This window comes from Salvia hispanica, chromosome 1 (assembly GCF_023119035.1).
Source record: "Salvia hispanica cultivar TCC Black 2014 chromosome 1, UniMelb_Shisp_WGS_1.0, whole genome shotgun sequence".
Taxonomy (NCBI): Eukaryota; Viridiplantae; Streptophyta; class Magnoliopsida; order Lamiales; family Lamiaceae; genus Salvia; species Salvia hispanica.
The window spans coordinates 5,972,716-5,988,012 of record NC_062965.1 but is presented as its reverse complement, the minus strand read 5'-3'; the positions used below and the strand labels follow the sequence as shown (position 1 = coordinate 5,988,012).

The following is a 15,297-nucleotide window of genomic DNA, read 5'->3' as shown; positions in this document are numbered from 1 at the left end:
ATACATAAGTTTATTTGACTTTCCACATGAGAATCTCAGTCCAAAGACTCCCTTACTTTTTCTTACACAAAACACTCTTATAATAATATTTAAATAAAAACTTTATGAAAAACAAGAAACACTCCATTTCAAATTGCATTTTCTTTCTTATAGTACTAGCATTAAGAATAAAAAACAAAATCAGACTGTTACATAATGGTCAAAAGGAAAATAAGAAGGCAGGTGGAGACCATTTTCCATTCAGAAATCAATGCAAAAAATAAAAATGAAAATAAAAAATCATTAAATTACTTTTTCACTGTCCCAAACTAATTTGTGTATTCTCCACAAAATCGACATAGGATGAGCTGAAAAATTTGCTCAAGATGCAGAGATTCATCACCATCAAACAATCAAAACAAAACCCCTCGTTCCAAACACCAAACACAAAACCAAAAAAAAAAAGAAAAAAACAAGACAAGACCTAATTTACTTTTTTGCCCCTTTCATATTTACAAGTAAATCATCACTAAACAATCAAGACGCCGCCGGCTGATTAGGATGCGCCGCCGCCGCCGCCTGCGGAAACGGGTAAAATCTCGGCCTCGCCAGCGGAAACGGAATAGCCTTCGGGATATTATTCGATTCCCCCTTCGCTGCAGCGGCGACCGGCGCTACGGCGGCGGCGGCGGTGGTCGTGGAGGCCACGCGCTCACACGAAGGGCACATGGTGAGCGTGGTGGCGGGGAGTTGCATGTAGAATGGATTTGAAGTCTTGAGAGCTCTCAGCTCTTGTAATTCCTTGTGAAGTCTCCTGTTTTCTTCCGTCAGCGTTTCGCAGCATCTCTTCAAGTACTCACAATCCACCTCCGTCTGCTTCAGCTTCGTTCTGCAAATTCAATATATAAAATAATAAATACAAATAAACACACATATTTATTTAATTAATTAATTAATCTGTGTTCACACCTTGCTCTTCTATTCTGGAACCACACCTCCACCTGCCTCGCTCTCAGATTCAGCTGCTTCGCCAGCGCCAGTTTTTGCTTCTGCGCCAAGAAAAAAATTAAACCATCAGAAACGGATCAAAATCGAATCTTTAATCGTGGGAACGAGAGGGTTTTGTGATTACTGACCGGATTGAGGGTGTTGTGCTCCTTAAAGCTCTCTTCAAGAAACGCCGATTGCTCTTTCGAGAGGCGGAGCTTCTTCCGCGTGTTGAGCGCGTTGTCGTCGTCGTCGTCGTTGTCGTTGCCGGCGCCCTCGAATTCGCGCTTGTTCGCCGACGAGGCCTCCTCCGCCGCCGGCGTCCGGTTCACGTCCAAGCCCTTCCCCGACGACCCATTTTCCGAGCTCCCTTTTCACATAAATCCGTAAATCAAACCTCAATTTTAAATACTTAAACACATAAATTCGAAGCTAGAAACTACCATTATCAGAAGACCAGAGGCGAGGAACAGGAGCGAGAGGGAGAAGATTCAGCTGCAGAGGAGTTTCGGTTTCCTCTTGATTATCATCGCTTCCATCCTCCGCCGATGTATCATCGTCTTCGCCGTTTTCCTTGGAGCTAAGCCCCAAAGACATGCAGAAATCGAAGCCGGTGGGCTTGGTGAGATCTTGATTTGAGGAGGAGTTGTTGTCTTTCAGGAATCCTAGGGATTTTGAGGCATCCCCCAAGCTCAAGCCAAGCTCCATTTTGTGAGAGTAAAAGAGGAGTTTGGATATGAGAGAGGAAAGAGTCTTTATAAAGATTCAACACAAATGTTTGTTTAAGAGAGAGAGGGAGGGGGACAAGGAGGAGTAGGAGTAGACCAAACATGTACCAAGTCTACTTTTTCTATCACTTTGAAATTTAATTTAATGATTTGGGATTATCTTTTTTCACAACTTTTTAAGGATTTCTTTTTTTGGGGGATTAAGAAATTTTAAGTGGTGATGATTAGCATAATGGGGGGTTTGACCGACATACTCATGTTGACAAAAGATCACACGTGAAAGCCCTATTTTTATGAGGCCAAGACATGTCCCTCTTTCAAGATTTTGGGGGACCCTGCCTAAATCCCCTTTTCATGCTTTACAAACACACCTATGCTTTTCTTTGCCTTTTAATTAATACCCTAGCTTAATTAATTGGTGTAGTAGTACTAATTTGGGGCGTTAGTCAACATTTGGTGAAAAACTATAGCTAAATTAGTGACTCTAGTACAATTATATAACTTGTTTATTTTCGTGCCTCAAGAAAAAATAAACATATTTTATTATCTTGTCCTAGAAAAGCTGAAAGGTGGAAAGTAAATATAGTTGTTTTTCTAACCAAGTGTGGGGGTATAATTGATTTTTAAATGGTTAGTGTTGGATGAGTACAATTAGGTTAAGAGCATTCACAATGATTGACTAGTCGGCGTCCTAGCTGTTAAGTGAAAGAAATAGGCCTGAGAGGTCGGGCGTGGACGAAAGGCGTTGCCGATCGCTCGCCGCCTATTGTGCGACAAGTTATCGTCTAACGAGTTTAGTTAATTTTTTATTATTTCAACTCTTTATATATGACTCGTTGCGTTTCATTTTATTCACACCACTTATAAATTAATACGAATATTTATATTGTTTCAACTATTTATTTCCTATAACTTTGATTTAATTATTTTTAGTGAGTTTTTTTTTTCCTTTTGTTTTCCGTAACAATCCAATCATTCTCTATACTTATTATTTTTTCTATGGAATAACAAGACATTCATGAATCTGGGAATCATGAGACTTCTTGCATGTTGATATTAATAATAATAGCTCATCCATTCCATAATGAGAGTCTAGCACTTTTTCCCATTTTAATTTTTTCAAATTTAACCTTTTAATAATATTTCACTAATGCTGCATATAAACTTTATTCAATCAGGAAGAATTATGAATTACTTAAGCAAATGTTTAGTCAAAACTAATTTCGAAATTATAATTTTAAAAATCAAATGTCTAAAGATAAATACTTACTGCTAGTAGGAGTAAGTAATACAGAAAAGAATCTAAAATAATACTGAAAAAAATACATAAACGAGTACATATTACAGTGATAATAACATTTGTATAATTATAATTGTATATTTAATTGTAACGAGTATCCGGATTTCACATATATATTATGGGAAGCTTTTGAAATATAGTATAGTATGAAATAATGAAAAGTACTAATACTCTTGTTCAGTAAATTATCAAGCTAGACAGCTAAAGTACTTAATTTAGATGATTAAATGAAGAAATTATATTTATTTAAATTCAAATTTATATCCAGACATTTTGTATTTCAATTTAAAATATTAAATCTAAATTATATTCATGTCTTCATATTAAATATAATCTTGATTTTTATAGTATATTTTTCATGTATGAGAATTCGCAGTCATCACCCAGGACAAATAATTAAAGTGTAAACCATATTAGACAAACTAAAACATGCTAATTACTAGTAACAAATTAGGCACATATTTGACCATTCAAGGCAGCTAAATCACTACATTATAATCGACGACAAGCAATGTGAATTAGGTGGTCCACCAGACAGTAACAAGATGAGTGCCATGATTTCGAAAACTAATAAAATAATAATAATAATAATAATAATAATAATAATAATAATAATAATAGTAGTAATAATAATAATAATAATAATAGTAGTAATAATAATAATAATAATAATATTATTATTACTATTATTATTATTATTATTATTATTATTATTATTATTATTATTATTTCAGGAGAATGAATTGTGGTTGGTTGTATGGCGAGTCGGTGGGACTGTATAGGACAGGGTGTCTGACGCATGGAGAAATGGACGTAATTTTGTTGGACAAATAAAAATGGGTTTCTTTTGTATGATTAATTTTGTATGATTATTACACAATACTACCAATTCTCTCGCATCAATCAAAAACATATTTTACTTCATTTTACATAAGTACCCCTCATCAATATCCCAGATGTTGGGTTAATCATACGCCACACCCACATTCCAACAACATTACTAACTCGCTTATGAAATTAAAATATAGGAGTATGTTGCTATTAAGGAATTAAGGATGGCTATTAGAAAAAGAAATTAGAAAAGAAAGAAAAATATACCATGGTTTAATTTAATAAGTACTTAAGAGTCTTGGTCTCTTGGACAAGGATTAATATATCTTCGATACACAAAAATGTAGTAAGTAATTAATTGTGGTAAGAGTCTTGGAGAAGGTTTGTTTCTTTTAGATTCTTAGACATTAGTGACTCATAAAAAAAAAATTGCTGGCTTGATATAATTTTGTAAACACACATGTTAATCTCGCAATAATTGTATCTACATCAATTGCTAATTACTAACTCCCTCTTTAAATATTGTCCCACTTTGATCTCGTACAAGTTTTAAAAAATATAATGAAAAGTGAATTAAAAATGTTAGTGGAATGTGTATCCTATTTTTATATATTAGTTTATAATAAAATGTGAGTATGAATGAGTTAGTGAAATATGGGTCCACTACCAGAACTGGTAAAAAGTGAAATGAGACAAATTTTATGGAACGGACGAAAATGAAAAAATGGGACAAACTTTCAGGAATGGAGCTCGTATATGAATTTAATTGGCAACTATAAAATACTCCATATGATACAGCACAACCGACAGCAAATCATGAAGAAATAATTAAAAAAATTCTTGCAATCTTTCTTAACAAATTTGCTCTCTCATTATTAGTATGAACTACGACGTTGTTAGAATTCAATACACGCGTGATTTCACCAATCATCACAATTTGTTCGAATAAACTATGTATGGTGTTGACCTAATTCTTGACCAGGGCATGCCTTATTAATACATTATAAATGTAATGGACAAAATTTTAGGTTACACCATAACTGCAACTCTCTTGTAATGAAATCTACTTTGGTAAAGATTTGTTAATATTGTGATAATAAACAATTTAGACTATGATGACAGAAGAATTTATAGTTATGCACCGTAGGGTGCGTTATATTGCTAACGTTTTAAGTTGCTAACTCTGCTAACTCATCAACCTAGTGTATTAAAAATGTTAACTTGATAACATTAAATGTCAATATAGTATATTGAAATGTCAACAAAATTATATGTTGACATTTTAATATTATCATATTAACATTTTTAATATAATCTGTTGATGAGTTAACAGAGTTACCAACTTAAGAAAGTTAGTAATTGATCACAGACTCTAAACACCCTTATAATAAATATTACTAGTATTATGCATGCGATGAATATTTATTTGATACTCCATGTTATAATAATAAACCACTAACACTATGATGATAAATACAATGATAAACTAGATCAAATGAAACTACAATCCCTTATTACGAGATACTATGCACGTGATAAAGATTTTATAACAATATGATGATAAATCATCAACAGTGTGACACGTTGATTATGGTTGAGAAACAATTATAAAAGATGTGAGAAGATAAAGTAGATTATGAAATCTCGACGTGAATTAAGAGTGAGATTTACATGAATTACGGTAGCGCAAATACTCCATAAAATAGATTTAGAGAGAGAGAGATTCACGTCAATTAAGGTTATAGATAGATGAAATTTTAAAATATACCATAACTGTTTATAATTGCTATGCTTTGTCATTTTTTATATTATATGAGATCTAACATCCTATTTTCTATGGTAAAATTTAAAATTTCAGATTCAGTTATTGGTTAAACTTAAAGTGAAATAAAAAGATTGAAGAGTACTATAGTTTTTTACTCTAAAATTTTTTGACGAGGAGAATTGATACAAAATCGAATAGTATTTGAGGGAAACATATTAATTTATTATTTATTTTTTTATATGCTTATTAAAATACTTTCGTATGGAAAAATAGTTACATATGAGCTCTTTATGAATATAAATATCGAGTACTCCATATCATAAAATTCCACGTGTCATGGTCCAAGTCATGAGTAGGAATTACATCTATATGAAGTGTAAATAAAGGGGGCGAACGAAGATTTGACTAAGTTATTAAAGCTCTACGAAAGTAACGCTCCATTAATTTGTCACTTTTTTGTTAGTCTATAACTTAATGATCATTAATGTCTAATGATTTCTTTTCAACCACGTAGACTCTTATTAAATAGAAATGAATAGCGAAATTATATCATTTCCCGACATCTCTGATTTCAATCTAAAATAAACATACTTAAAAATTAAATTAATATGAGAAAATTTGTCATATAGCTATTTGGAGTGAAAATACTTAGTGAAGAGTCATGCATATTCACTTTTTAATAATTACTCCATCCATTTCCCACAAATATCTCATATTACCATTTTAGAATGTCCGCGATTATTTATCCCTTTTTAATTTTACTTCTTCCGTTTCTAATAATTCGTCATCATTTGACACGACACAAGTTTTAAGTAATGTAATAAAAAGTGAGTTGTAAAAATTAGTGGCATTTGAGTCATACTTTTATATATGGGTTTTATAATAAAATATAAGTATAAATGATGTTAGCGCCACTATAAAAAATGGTAAAAGTGAAATGTGACAAATATTTAAGGACAAACCGAAATGGAAATAAGTGATAAATTTTCAGGGATGGGGGTACTATTTTTAGTAAATGAACATCATATATACTTGTACGAGTTATTCGTACCGAGGGTTCGAATCCCTCTCTTTCCGTTTCCGTTGGTTACTTTATTTATTTATATTTTATATATTAATATTCTATTTTATTATTTTTTTTTTCAATTTTTAAAAATCTTAGTGAAACGTGTGAATAGATAAAATCCTAAGAAAATTTATTTGTACCAAAAATACATGAGGGGGCAAAACTGGTACGAGTTGGATTAGGAATATAACAATTGTTGATGTATAATTAATGCAATTAATGTTTTGATATTTGATATTCAAGAGAGAAAAATTAATGCTGACGGTCGTTGTCACGTGCATGTGCGCCACGTAGACAATGAGAAATCCAAACCACTAACGAAATTAGACCTCTCGACATTTCCACGCATTTTTCCATGTAATTAAAATTTTAAATTATCCTTGTAATATTATGATTAAAGTTTTTACTCTAATTGCAACATCTAACATTTACTTCATCCACTAGATCAGTGCGTTCAAACTCAACTACCAATCGCAAATATGAATTTCACTTCATATTGAAATGAAATGCTATTTAGTATTTGTGTTTTTTTTTGTTCTAAAAAATTATCATTGCAATTATCAACTTTATAAATCACATAAAAACTAAAAACACAATTTATTATATTTTCTTTAATTTTCGTAGAGATGAATAAGTTAGATCGTAAAATGTGCACTCTTTACAAACATGGATGTATTTGCTAATGCTATATATATTAACCTTGTATTTAAAACTTATAATACTATGTCCTTGGAAAGTACAACCTCAAAAATTATGTGAAGAATAAATTCGCACCAATAGAAATTAAGGGATGTAGATAGATGCGTGAAAATATACAATAATTGCAACCTAACGTTGTATTCTCATAGTAACGTGAAAAAAACGAAGTTTGTCCGTAATTCATGTTCCACTCTTTAAATGCAAATTTGATTTATGTGTTTTTAAATGCAAGAAACTCAATGAGCATGACCACATTAAACATGGTCTGTCCACTTTCTCATTTAAAGTTTTCTTTGACTTTGCCCACTTTGCCACTCATGTGACATGATCATACACGTTTCTTTTTTATATTTGCCAAATATGTGTTTCATTTCATTTTTATTAAATTTTTATGTATAAAGATCATTTGAGTTTTTTGTTTGCATTTCATATCTATGTTTAGTCATAGGATAATGAAATTAAAAAAAAAAATCTAAAACTTGCACTATTAAGAATAGCAGTATTTCTTTTGAGATGAATTGGATAATAAAATTATAAAAGAAAATGATTGCGGAGACTCATTTGTGGTTGGAAGCAAAAATAAGTTGGACGAGAAAAAGTCGACCAATCATGTGTGTGTGAATTGGATTAAAAATGGCCCTATAACAAATTGAAGCTTGAGAAGAAATGATTATTATGCTTTTCTTCCTCGAAATTCTCTATTTCAAATGCTTTGACAAACAAATGACACAAACTTTATTTATTTTCAGATTGTTATGAGAAGAGAATTTTTTTCTCAACTGTAATTACATTTCGCCAATCTTAAAGTAGACGAAAAGTAATGATATTCAATTCCTTACAAGAAAAAAGTAGTTCAAGATCAAATAGTTAGTGTAGGGACCCCTACCTAATTACAAATATTTGAACAAGAAATTTTTTTATGACAATTCAATATGGACTCCTGAAGTTTAAGCAAATCACTATGTATGTATGCATGTATGTATGTATGTATGTATGTATGGATGGATGGATGGATGGATGGATGGTTGGAGATGTAGCATGTGAAGTGTGGGACAAAGTGATGCACAGTGTGAGGGGGACAAGTCTCCAACAAGAGCAATCATTGGCATGAAGAGAGCTGAGTGTACAGTCTCATTTTAAGCAAAATTTTGTGTATGTATGTATATGTATGGGAGTGGGGTGGGGGGCCAAGTGCAAGAGGCAGTCCTCCTGTGGTATGAGTATGAGTATGACCAATTATTGCACCACTGATTGAGTTGCTTTTCTGCTTTATATTTGTCCCACAAGTCCTTTTCAGACCTGCCCACACCCCTGTCTTCTTTATTCCACCTCTACTTCATTTCTATGCATCTTTTGTTTGGGGGTGGACTGAAGATCTTCTTCAATCTTGGACTCATTTCCCTACCCTGATTAATCAAGAGTTTCAAATCAGAATACCCATCTCATTTTGGGCATTGCCAATAAAAATGCTTTTTAAAAAGAGGATGCTTTTCCTCCAACTCATGATTAATAGATTGCTTCCAATTCCATCACCTTACTTCATTACACAGTAAATAGCAGAGTGGTGTTTGCTAGTTATAGCATTGGAACAGTAACAGTGTTATAATTGCCCCCTGAGATATGAAAGCATTTGTTAGTGCAAGATTAATAGGCAATAATTCCAGAATGTAGCAAGTAAGGTATTGGGTATTCAAAAAACCACATTTATGTTGATGAATGCAAAGCAATAGAATAAATAGGGTGAAATGCCAGTGAGCTTTGAGAAGTTCAGTGTTTCTTATTACCTTATGAGCTTCTCAAAAGTAAGGATATTTCTCTCAAAACAAGATTTGTAGTTGATAAACTGTTTATAAAAAAGTAAGGAGATCCAAAAACTTATTTTCCAAATAGATCCTATTTTGGCAAAAATGTTATTTGGTCATTTTAAACTAGTATAGTACTAGTATATTTTCAATCAGTCAAAGTGCAGTTTTTTTGAAACATGAGCTAAGTCCATATATGTTAACATGATCATTGCAAATTCACCCTCCTATCTTGGGAACCTCTGTTCCATCATATAGCAAAAACCAGGGATGTTACTTTTGCTATGGAAGGCAATATCTTTATTTATTTGAAATGATAAGATTAGAACAAAACAGGAATATGATAATGAAATAAACAGAATAATGAAAGAACATAACTTAAAGAGAGGTAGCAATGAATATATCCTTGACTATCAAAGAGCTAGATTTAGCATGTTGTTCAGCCAAATACAATACACCATCAAATATGTCAGATATGACTCACGTTTCAGACAAACGAGATTGTTATTAAAGTTTGTGGTCACACATAGAAAGAACTTATACATAGTAATTATGAAAGCAATGTTAGTAATCCCTGTCAAATTTGTAACACTAAACTACTATGTTCAATAGTATCTCAAGAATTGAAATTCAGTTGAGCATATGAATGGAATTACCACCATTTCTGCAACAGCAGCATGTGACACACAAACACACACACATAAATCTAGCTTCCTAACTCTCTCGATTCTATGAGCTTTAGGCCGTTGACGGACCTTCATGTTCAACCCAGATGGCATCTCACACTCACCCTCATCTCCACCACTGTTCCCATGAATCAGAATTACATTGTCACCAGACACATTGTAAAGAACTTGAATCAACATAGCTACCCGAGACAATAACAAGCCGAACAAAACAAGTGACCACAACAGGTTAACACATGATCTGTAGCTGGTGAAGATATGAAGATGTTTGAACATAAGAATCAACATACCATCAACTAGTACACAAGTTAACAACTGACCACATATATTACAATCACAAAACTACCACCTCTTTACACTCCTTCTTGGTCGGTGAATCCATCGCGCACGACAATGCCAGCATCTGCCCCACCAAATGCGAACTACCCATATTAGTCTATTACTCTTCTTATCTACTGGGCCTATATCATCAGTTTCATCAAGAATTCCACTCTCAACATCCCTGTGACAGTCACTCTCATGTCTCAAGGTATTTACATCAAATTACCCAACAAACTTAAGAAATTTTGCATTTAAGTATTGAACCATAAGGCCTTAGAGCTCAAGCTTTAGAGTGTTCATACAATTTTCTCCTCTTTTTTTTTTTATCAATTTTCTTTTCTTTTAGCCATGATTTTTTATTGATATAGACCGTCTTTTATTAAAATTACTACTATAAATCAATAGATAAAACTCGAACATCACTTTTCAACATAAAACTATAATAACTCCACTCAATGTCATTCAAACCATTTACTCCCAATCTCACCACCACCAACTACTTAATTCCCAAAAGAAGTGCTAGTAGCACTTCAATTGCAGGGAAATAGACTGATATAGCAATTCTTTATAAATTTATTTTGTGGATTAATGTTTTCAACAAAAAATACAGGCTTAAAAGGCTGAAACTGGCTTACTAGGAATTTATGAGGGATTAGACATCTATGAGGGTTGAGTCATAACCCCTAATGCCTGTATAACTCTCATGCATCAATATCACACAACATTCAACAAATTCAAACTCGAAAATTGCATTTAGTTTTATAAATTTATCTTGTTTTTCAAAACTTGATTTACTTTATCTCATTAACTCAAGAAATTGAATTCAAACAACGCTATTTTTCATAAATCAACTAATGAAAATCATTCAAACTCCACTTATGTTTTCTTTCAATTTTAGAAAATAGAAGTATGTTTGAATGGTTTTCATTAATTGTCAGTCGGCAAATAAGTCACATATAGAGAGTTGATTCATCACTAGGCAGCCTAAAATTGAATCTCAAATTTGTCAAGAAACGGCCGCTATACTTTCGTCAAGAAACTACCGCTTCATTTATGCTCATATACACTATACACAAATATTCATTAGTTGGTATATATATTCATGATAGTGAGTGAATTTTTTACGAGTCCAATTCATTTAAGCCAGCCAGAGTGCCAGACTACTATTCTTTCAAGAAGCCCGATCGAGACTCAAATTATGGAAAGGCCCGTTAAAAGAATAATCCTAGCTGCCAACCCTTTTAAACAAACGATTCACTATTCTTGGAAATTAAACTAGTACTAATAAAAAACACATTAAAAATACTAAAAATATAAAATGATAAGAGAAAAAAAAAAAAAAAAACGCCTTCAAAGAACTTCTCCAAATCATGATAATCCGATACAAATAGTTAAGTGATAAAGCTAGTATGTTCCATCTCCACCACTATATCCTCCTTCCGCCGCCGCCGCTCCGTCAACACCTGCTCCACCGTCCATCCCCAAAACATCCACACAAAAGCCATTACCTCCTGCCCCTCCGCCACCGCCACCGCCTACACCAAACACTTCCTGAAAAAGAACTCCCGTCGCCGTCTGAGCAATGCCTCCGGCTACGCCTTCCACCGCCGCAAGCAAGACTTGATTCCCCAGCGTATTCACCGGCCTCACCCCTCCATAAACCGGCTGCCCCGCCACCACGCCTCCTTGATTATTCGGCCGATTCTGCGCCGCTGGAACGAACGACCTCGGCCGCTGCACAGGCGGAGGAACGACCGCGGCGACGCAGGTCAAATGGACGTCGAATTCGCAGGCGGCGCAGCGGTAGAGCCACGTCTTAGACCCAAGCTTCTTGCATACATCGCAGGAGAAGGAGTTTCCCTGGTAGGGCGCGGAGAAGGTGAGGGCGAGGGCGTGGTTGTGGAGGCGGTGGGTGAGGCTGAGCGGGAGGGAAGCGCAGGTGGTGTGGAGATCAACGCCGCAGGGGCTGCAGTGGTAGGAGAAGGCGTCGCCGTGGTTGCCGCAGGCGTCGCAGTTGAAGAGGCCCTCGGGGTAGACGGGCTTCGGGTAGAGGGTGAGGGCGTGCTGGTGGTCGAAGGGGTGCGTGATTTGGTGCGGGAGCTGGCTGCATTTCGGGTGGAGCCCAAAGCTGCAGTTGCTAATTATGCAGACGTAGGTTGCGGCTGCCGCGGCGGTGGGGAGGTTGCAGGCGGAGCAGTGTGGGGTTGGGGGGTTGTTGGAGAGGTGGAGGGGGTGTGGGTGGCTGAAATGGGTGATGGAAGGTGGCTCTGCGGCGGTGGCGGTGGTGGTTGGCTTCCCCATTTGAGATTGATTATACAAGTTTTTGCATGGTGGTTTAGTTTATGTAGTTGATGATTGACCATGTTAAGGGGGAAGAAGACAAAGATGGTTTACTTGTGCAAATTTGCAAAGTCAACCGTGATTGGATCAGGGCAGTTGGCTGTTGAGGTCAACTTATGAGGTGGGAGGAACAACGTCGGCGATACCACATAGTTTGACATGGTCGTCACTTGTCATAAATATGTCTCAATTTGTCATTAAATACTTTGGTAAAATATTTCATTATCATGCACTCTCCTGAACATTTCATTATAAAATTAACAATTCATATTCTACTAACTTTTTTTTATATACTTTTCTTCACATTTTATAAAAACACAATACCGAATTAAAAGAGACTTTAGATTATTGATGAAGGGATTATGCAAAAGAAAATCAAAGAAACTCATTTTTTTTGTCTATTTTTATTATATATGGAGTACATTATTGGTCAAGCTCACAAGTTTTAAATAAATGTGATGAGGAGACTAAAATAATTAATTCATTTGATATACTACAAGTGGATTAGTGATGCACCATAATGCAGGGGAAGACTTGTTCTGTTGGCACGAGGAATCAGAAATCAATTGGGCAACGCGAAAATGACAATATTTTCCAATACGAAAGATTTTAAATTTGATTTGATGTGATTTGATCCAGCTAATACGTATTCCACTTGATGAAATGAAAGAGGCTGTTATCTACCCTTAATCAAAGCATTTTTCAATATCTTAATCTAATCATTTTTCAATACCTTATTGTTAAAATTTACTAATAAAATCTACTCCAGAGATATATTACTGGTTATTGCTCAATTAGGTATGGAGAAAGTGAACTTGATAGTTACAAGCCCAAGTTATAGGAAATTAACTACGTGCTGAATAAATCCACGAATCTTGTAAATTGTAATGTATTGCTCCCTCCGCCGCTATTTATTGTCTCATTTTGGCTTGGTATGAGTTACTTCCTCCGTCCGCGAATAGGAGTCTCGTTTCTCCATTTTAGTCCGACTGTGAATATGAGTCATTTTTACCATAAATGGTAATAGGGTCCCAACTTCCACTAACTTATTCCACTCACATTTCATCAACTTATTCCACTAACATCTTATAATAAAACTAATACTCCTATATATAAGTGGGATTCGCATTCCATTAACTTATTCAGCGCATTTATCTTTACATTTCATAAAATACGTACCCAAACCAAATATGACTCTTATTATGAGACAAATGGAGTATAATAGTAGAATTTAAGTAAAATGAGTTAATTGAATGATGGGTCCACATCTACTTAAAATGAAAAAGAAAAAGTAAATAAGATTTTAAATCACAAACATTCCAAATGGCAAAATGCGACTTTAAATCATGGACAAAAGATATTGAATTTACTTATGAGGTAGGTTCATATATTTTCATTTAGTAAAAAGAAATGCGACTTTAAATCATGGACAAAAGATATAGAATTTACTTACGAGGAGGTAGGTTCATATATTTTCATTTAGTAAAGAGATGATCAGAATAAGTTTCTCATCTGAGTAAGGATGAATTTAATGCATCTTATTTGACTTTATGAGCATCCTTTCCACAAGATTAAATAACCAGCAGGGCCAGCCTAACATTTAATTCTCCGGCTTGATATATCAGTCAACCAAGACTTGTTTGCTTGAATGAGTAAAAGATGACTACTCCCTCATAAATCCTCATTTCAACAATTAATACACTAAGCGATAGGGACTAACCAAATGGACAGAAATCGAGCCCTTGACCTCATGTTTAAGAGACGAGAACCAAATGGGCAGAAATCGAACCCTTGGCCTCATGTTTAAGGGACGAGATGCTGAATCACCACACCAACAATATTGATTCAGATCACCTTTATTTACAAATACAATTGTATAGAGCACAACATTCAATAATTTTATTTGGAAACTTCTCAAGTCCAAATTGGTAGAAAAACACAATGACTGTAAACAGAAACAGAATCAGACAAGCCATCCTTTTCAGGCTTGGATATTCAGAGCAGTCCTCCAATAAAGTCTAGCCCTCCTCCGCCGCCACCAAGTAAAGATTCCAGTCCTCCGCCACCAAGCAAAGATTCCAATCCTCCTACTCCATTAATATCAAGGCCACTGCGATTGAGAGCAGACATCAACTGCATCATCTGCTGCAACTGCCTATCACCACCGCCTCGGCCCGCCTGAGCCAACGCATTATTAATCTGAATCATCTGCATCATCTGTTCATTCGCAGGAACACCCAAAGCAGCACCACAATGAGGGCGAGGCGCCGCAGTAGCCGCGCATTTCAAATGCGCATCAAATCCACACGCGATGCACCTATAGAGCCAGTGATCCCCGCCATGGAAGCTGCAGACATCGCACACGAAGCTCTTGGTATCGTAAGGGGCCGCGAACGCGAGCCCGAGCTTGTGAGCATGGCGCGGCGTGGCCAGGGACAGGGGCGCGGCGGCGCAGAGTATGTGCAGGTCGAGGCCGCAGGGCTTGCAGTGGTAGGAGAAGCCGGAGCCGCGCTGGGCGCAGGCGTCGCAGCTGAACTCGCCGCCGGCGTAGGCCGGCTCAGCGAGGAGTGTGAGAGGGTGTTCCTTGTGGAAAGGGTGGGTGATGGCGTTGGGCATTTGGAAGCATTTTTGGTGGAGGAAGAAAGAGCAGATTGTGCAGGAGTAGATCATGCCGGAGAGCTTCAGCTTGCATCCTGAACAACAAGATGGATTGGTGGCGCCGCCGTCGGCATGGGAGATGAGAGTCAACGGGTGTGGATGGCTGAAATGGGATTCACTCTGTATCCTTCCCAT

The 15,297-nt window shown here is 35.5% G+C and overlaps 3 protein-coding genes across 3 annotated transcripts; all 3 read right to left on the bottom strand.

The window, feature by feature from the left end:
- Positions 1-266: 266 nt before the first annotated feature.
- LOC125202543 (homeobox-leucine zipper protein HOX15-like) lies at positions 267-1,756 on the bottom strand. The gene is made up of 4 exons (XM_048100957.1): positions 1,410-1,756; positions 1,116-1,336; positions 949-1,028; positions 267-868 (listed from the first exon to the last, which is right to left on the bottom strand). The coding sequence occupies exons 1-4, from the start codon at positions 1,672-1,674 to the stop codon at positions 517-519; spliced, it is 918 nt and encodes a 305-aa protein (XP_047956914.1). The 5' UTR covers positions 1,675-1,756; the 3' UTR covers positions 267-516.
- A 9,638-nt stretch (positions 1,757-11,394) lies between these two features.
- On the bottom strand, positions 11,395-12,502 carry LOC125201934. Its single transcript, XM_048100234.1, has one exon. The coding sequence runs from the start codon at positions 12,463-12,465 to the stop codon at positions 11,569-11,571; it is 897 nt and encodes a 298-aa protein (XP_047956191.1). The 5' UTR covers positions 12,466-12,502; the 3' UTR covers positions 11,395-11,568.
- A 1,728-nt stretch (positions 12,503-14,230) lies between these two features.
- Positions 14,231-15,297, bottom strand: LOC125202205 (diacylglycerol kinase theta-like). Its single transcript, XM_048100569.1, has one exon. It carries the CDS (start codon positions 15,295-15,297, stop codon positions 14,500-14,502), a length of 798 nt encoding a protein of 265 aa, XP_047956526.1. The 3' UTR covers positions 14,231-14,499.

Excerpts from the sequence above, each read along its gene's own strand:
- LOC125202205 (XM_048100569.1), bottom strand. The coding sequence starts at position 15,297 with ATGGGAAGGATACAGAGTGAATCCCATTTCAGCCATCCACACCCGTTG.
- LOC125201934 (XM_048100234.1), bottom strand. The coding sequence starts at position 12,465 with ATGGGGAAGCCAACCACCACCGCCACCGCCGCAGAGCCACCTTCCATC.
- LOC125202543 (XM_048100957.1), bottom strand. The coding sequence starts at position 1,674 with ATGGAGCTTGGCTTGAGCTTGGGGGATGCCTCAAAATCCCTAGGATTC. Across the intron at positions 1,029-1,115 it reads AGCACAACACCCTCAATCCG|AAGCAAAAACTGGCGCTGGC; the intron begins GTCAGTAATCAC and ends TTCTTGGCGCAG. Across the intron at positions 869-948 it reads TTCCAGAATAGAAGAGCAAG|AACGAAGCTGAAGCAGACGG; the intron begins GTGTGAACACAG and ends TTGAATTTGCAG.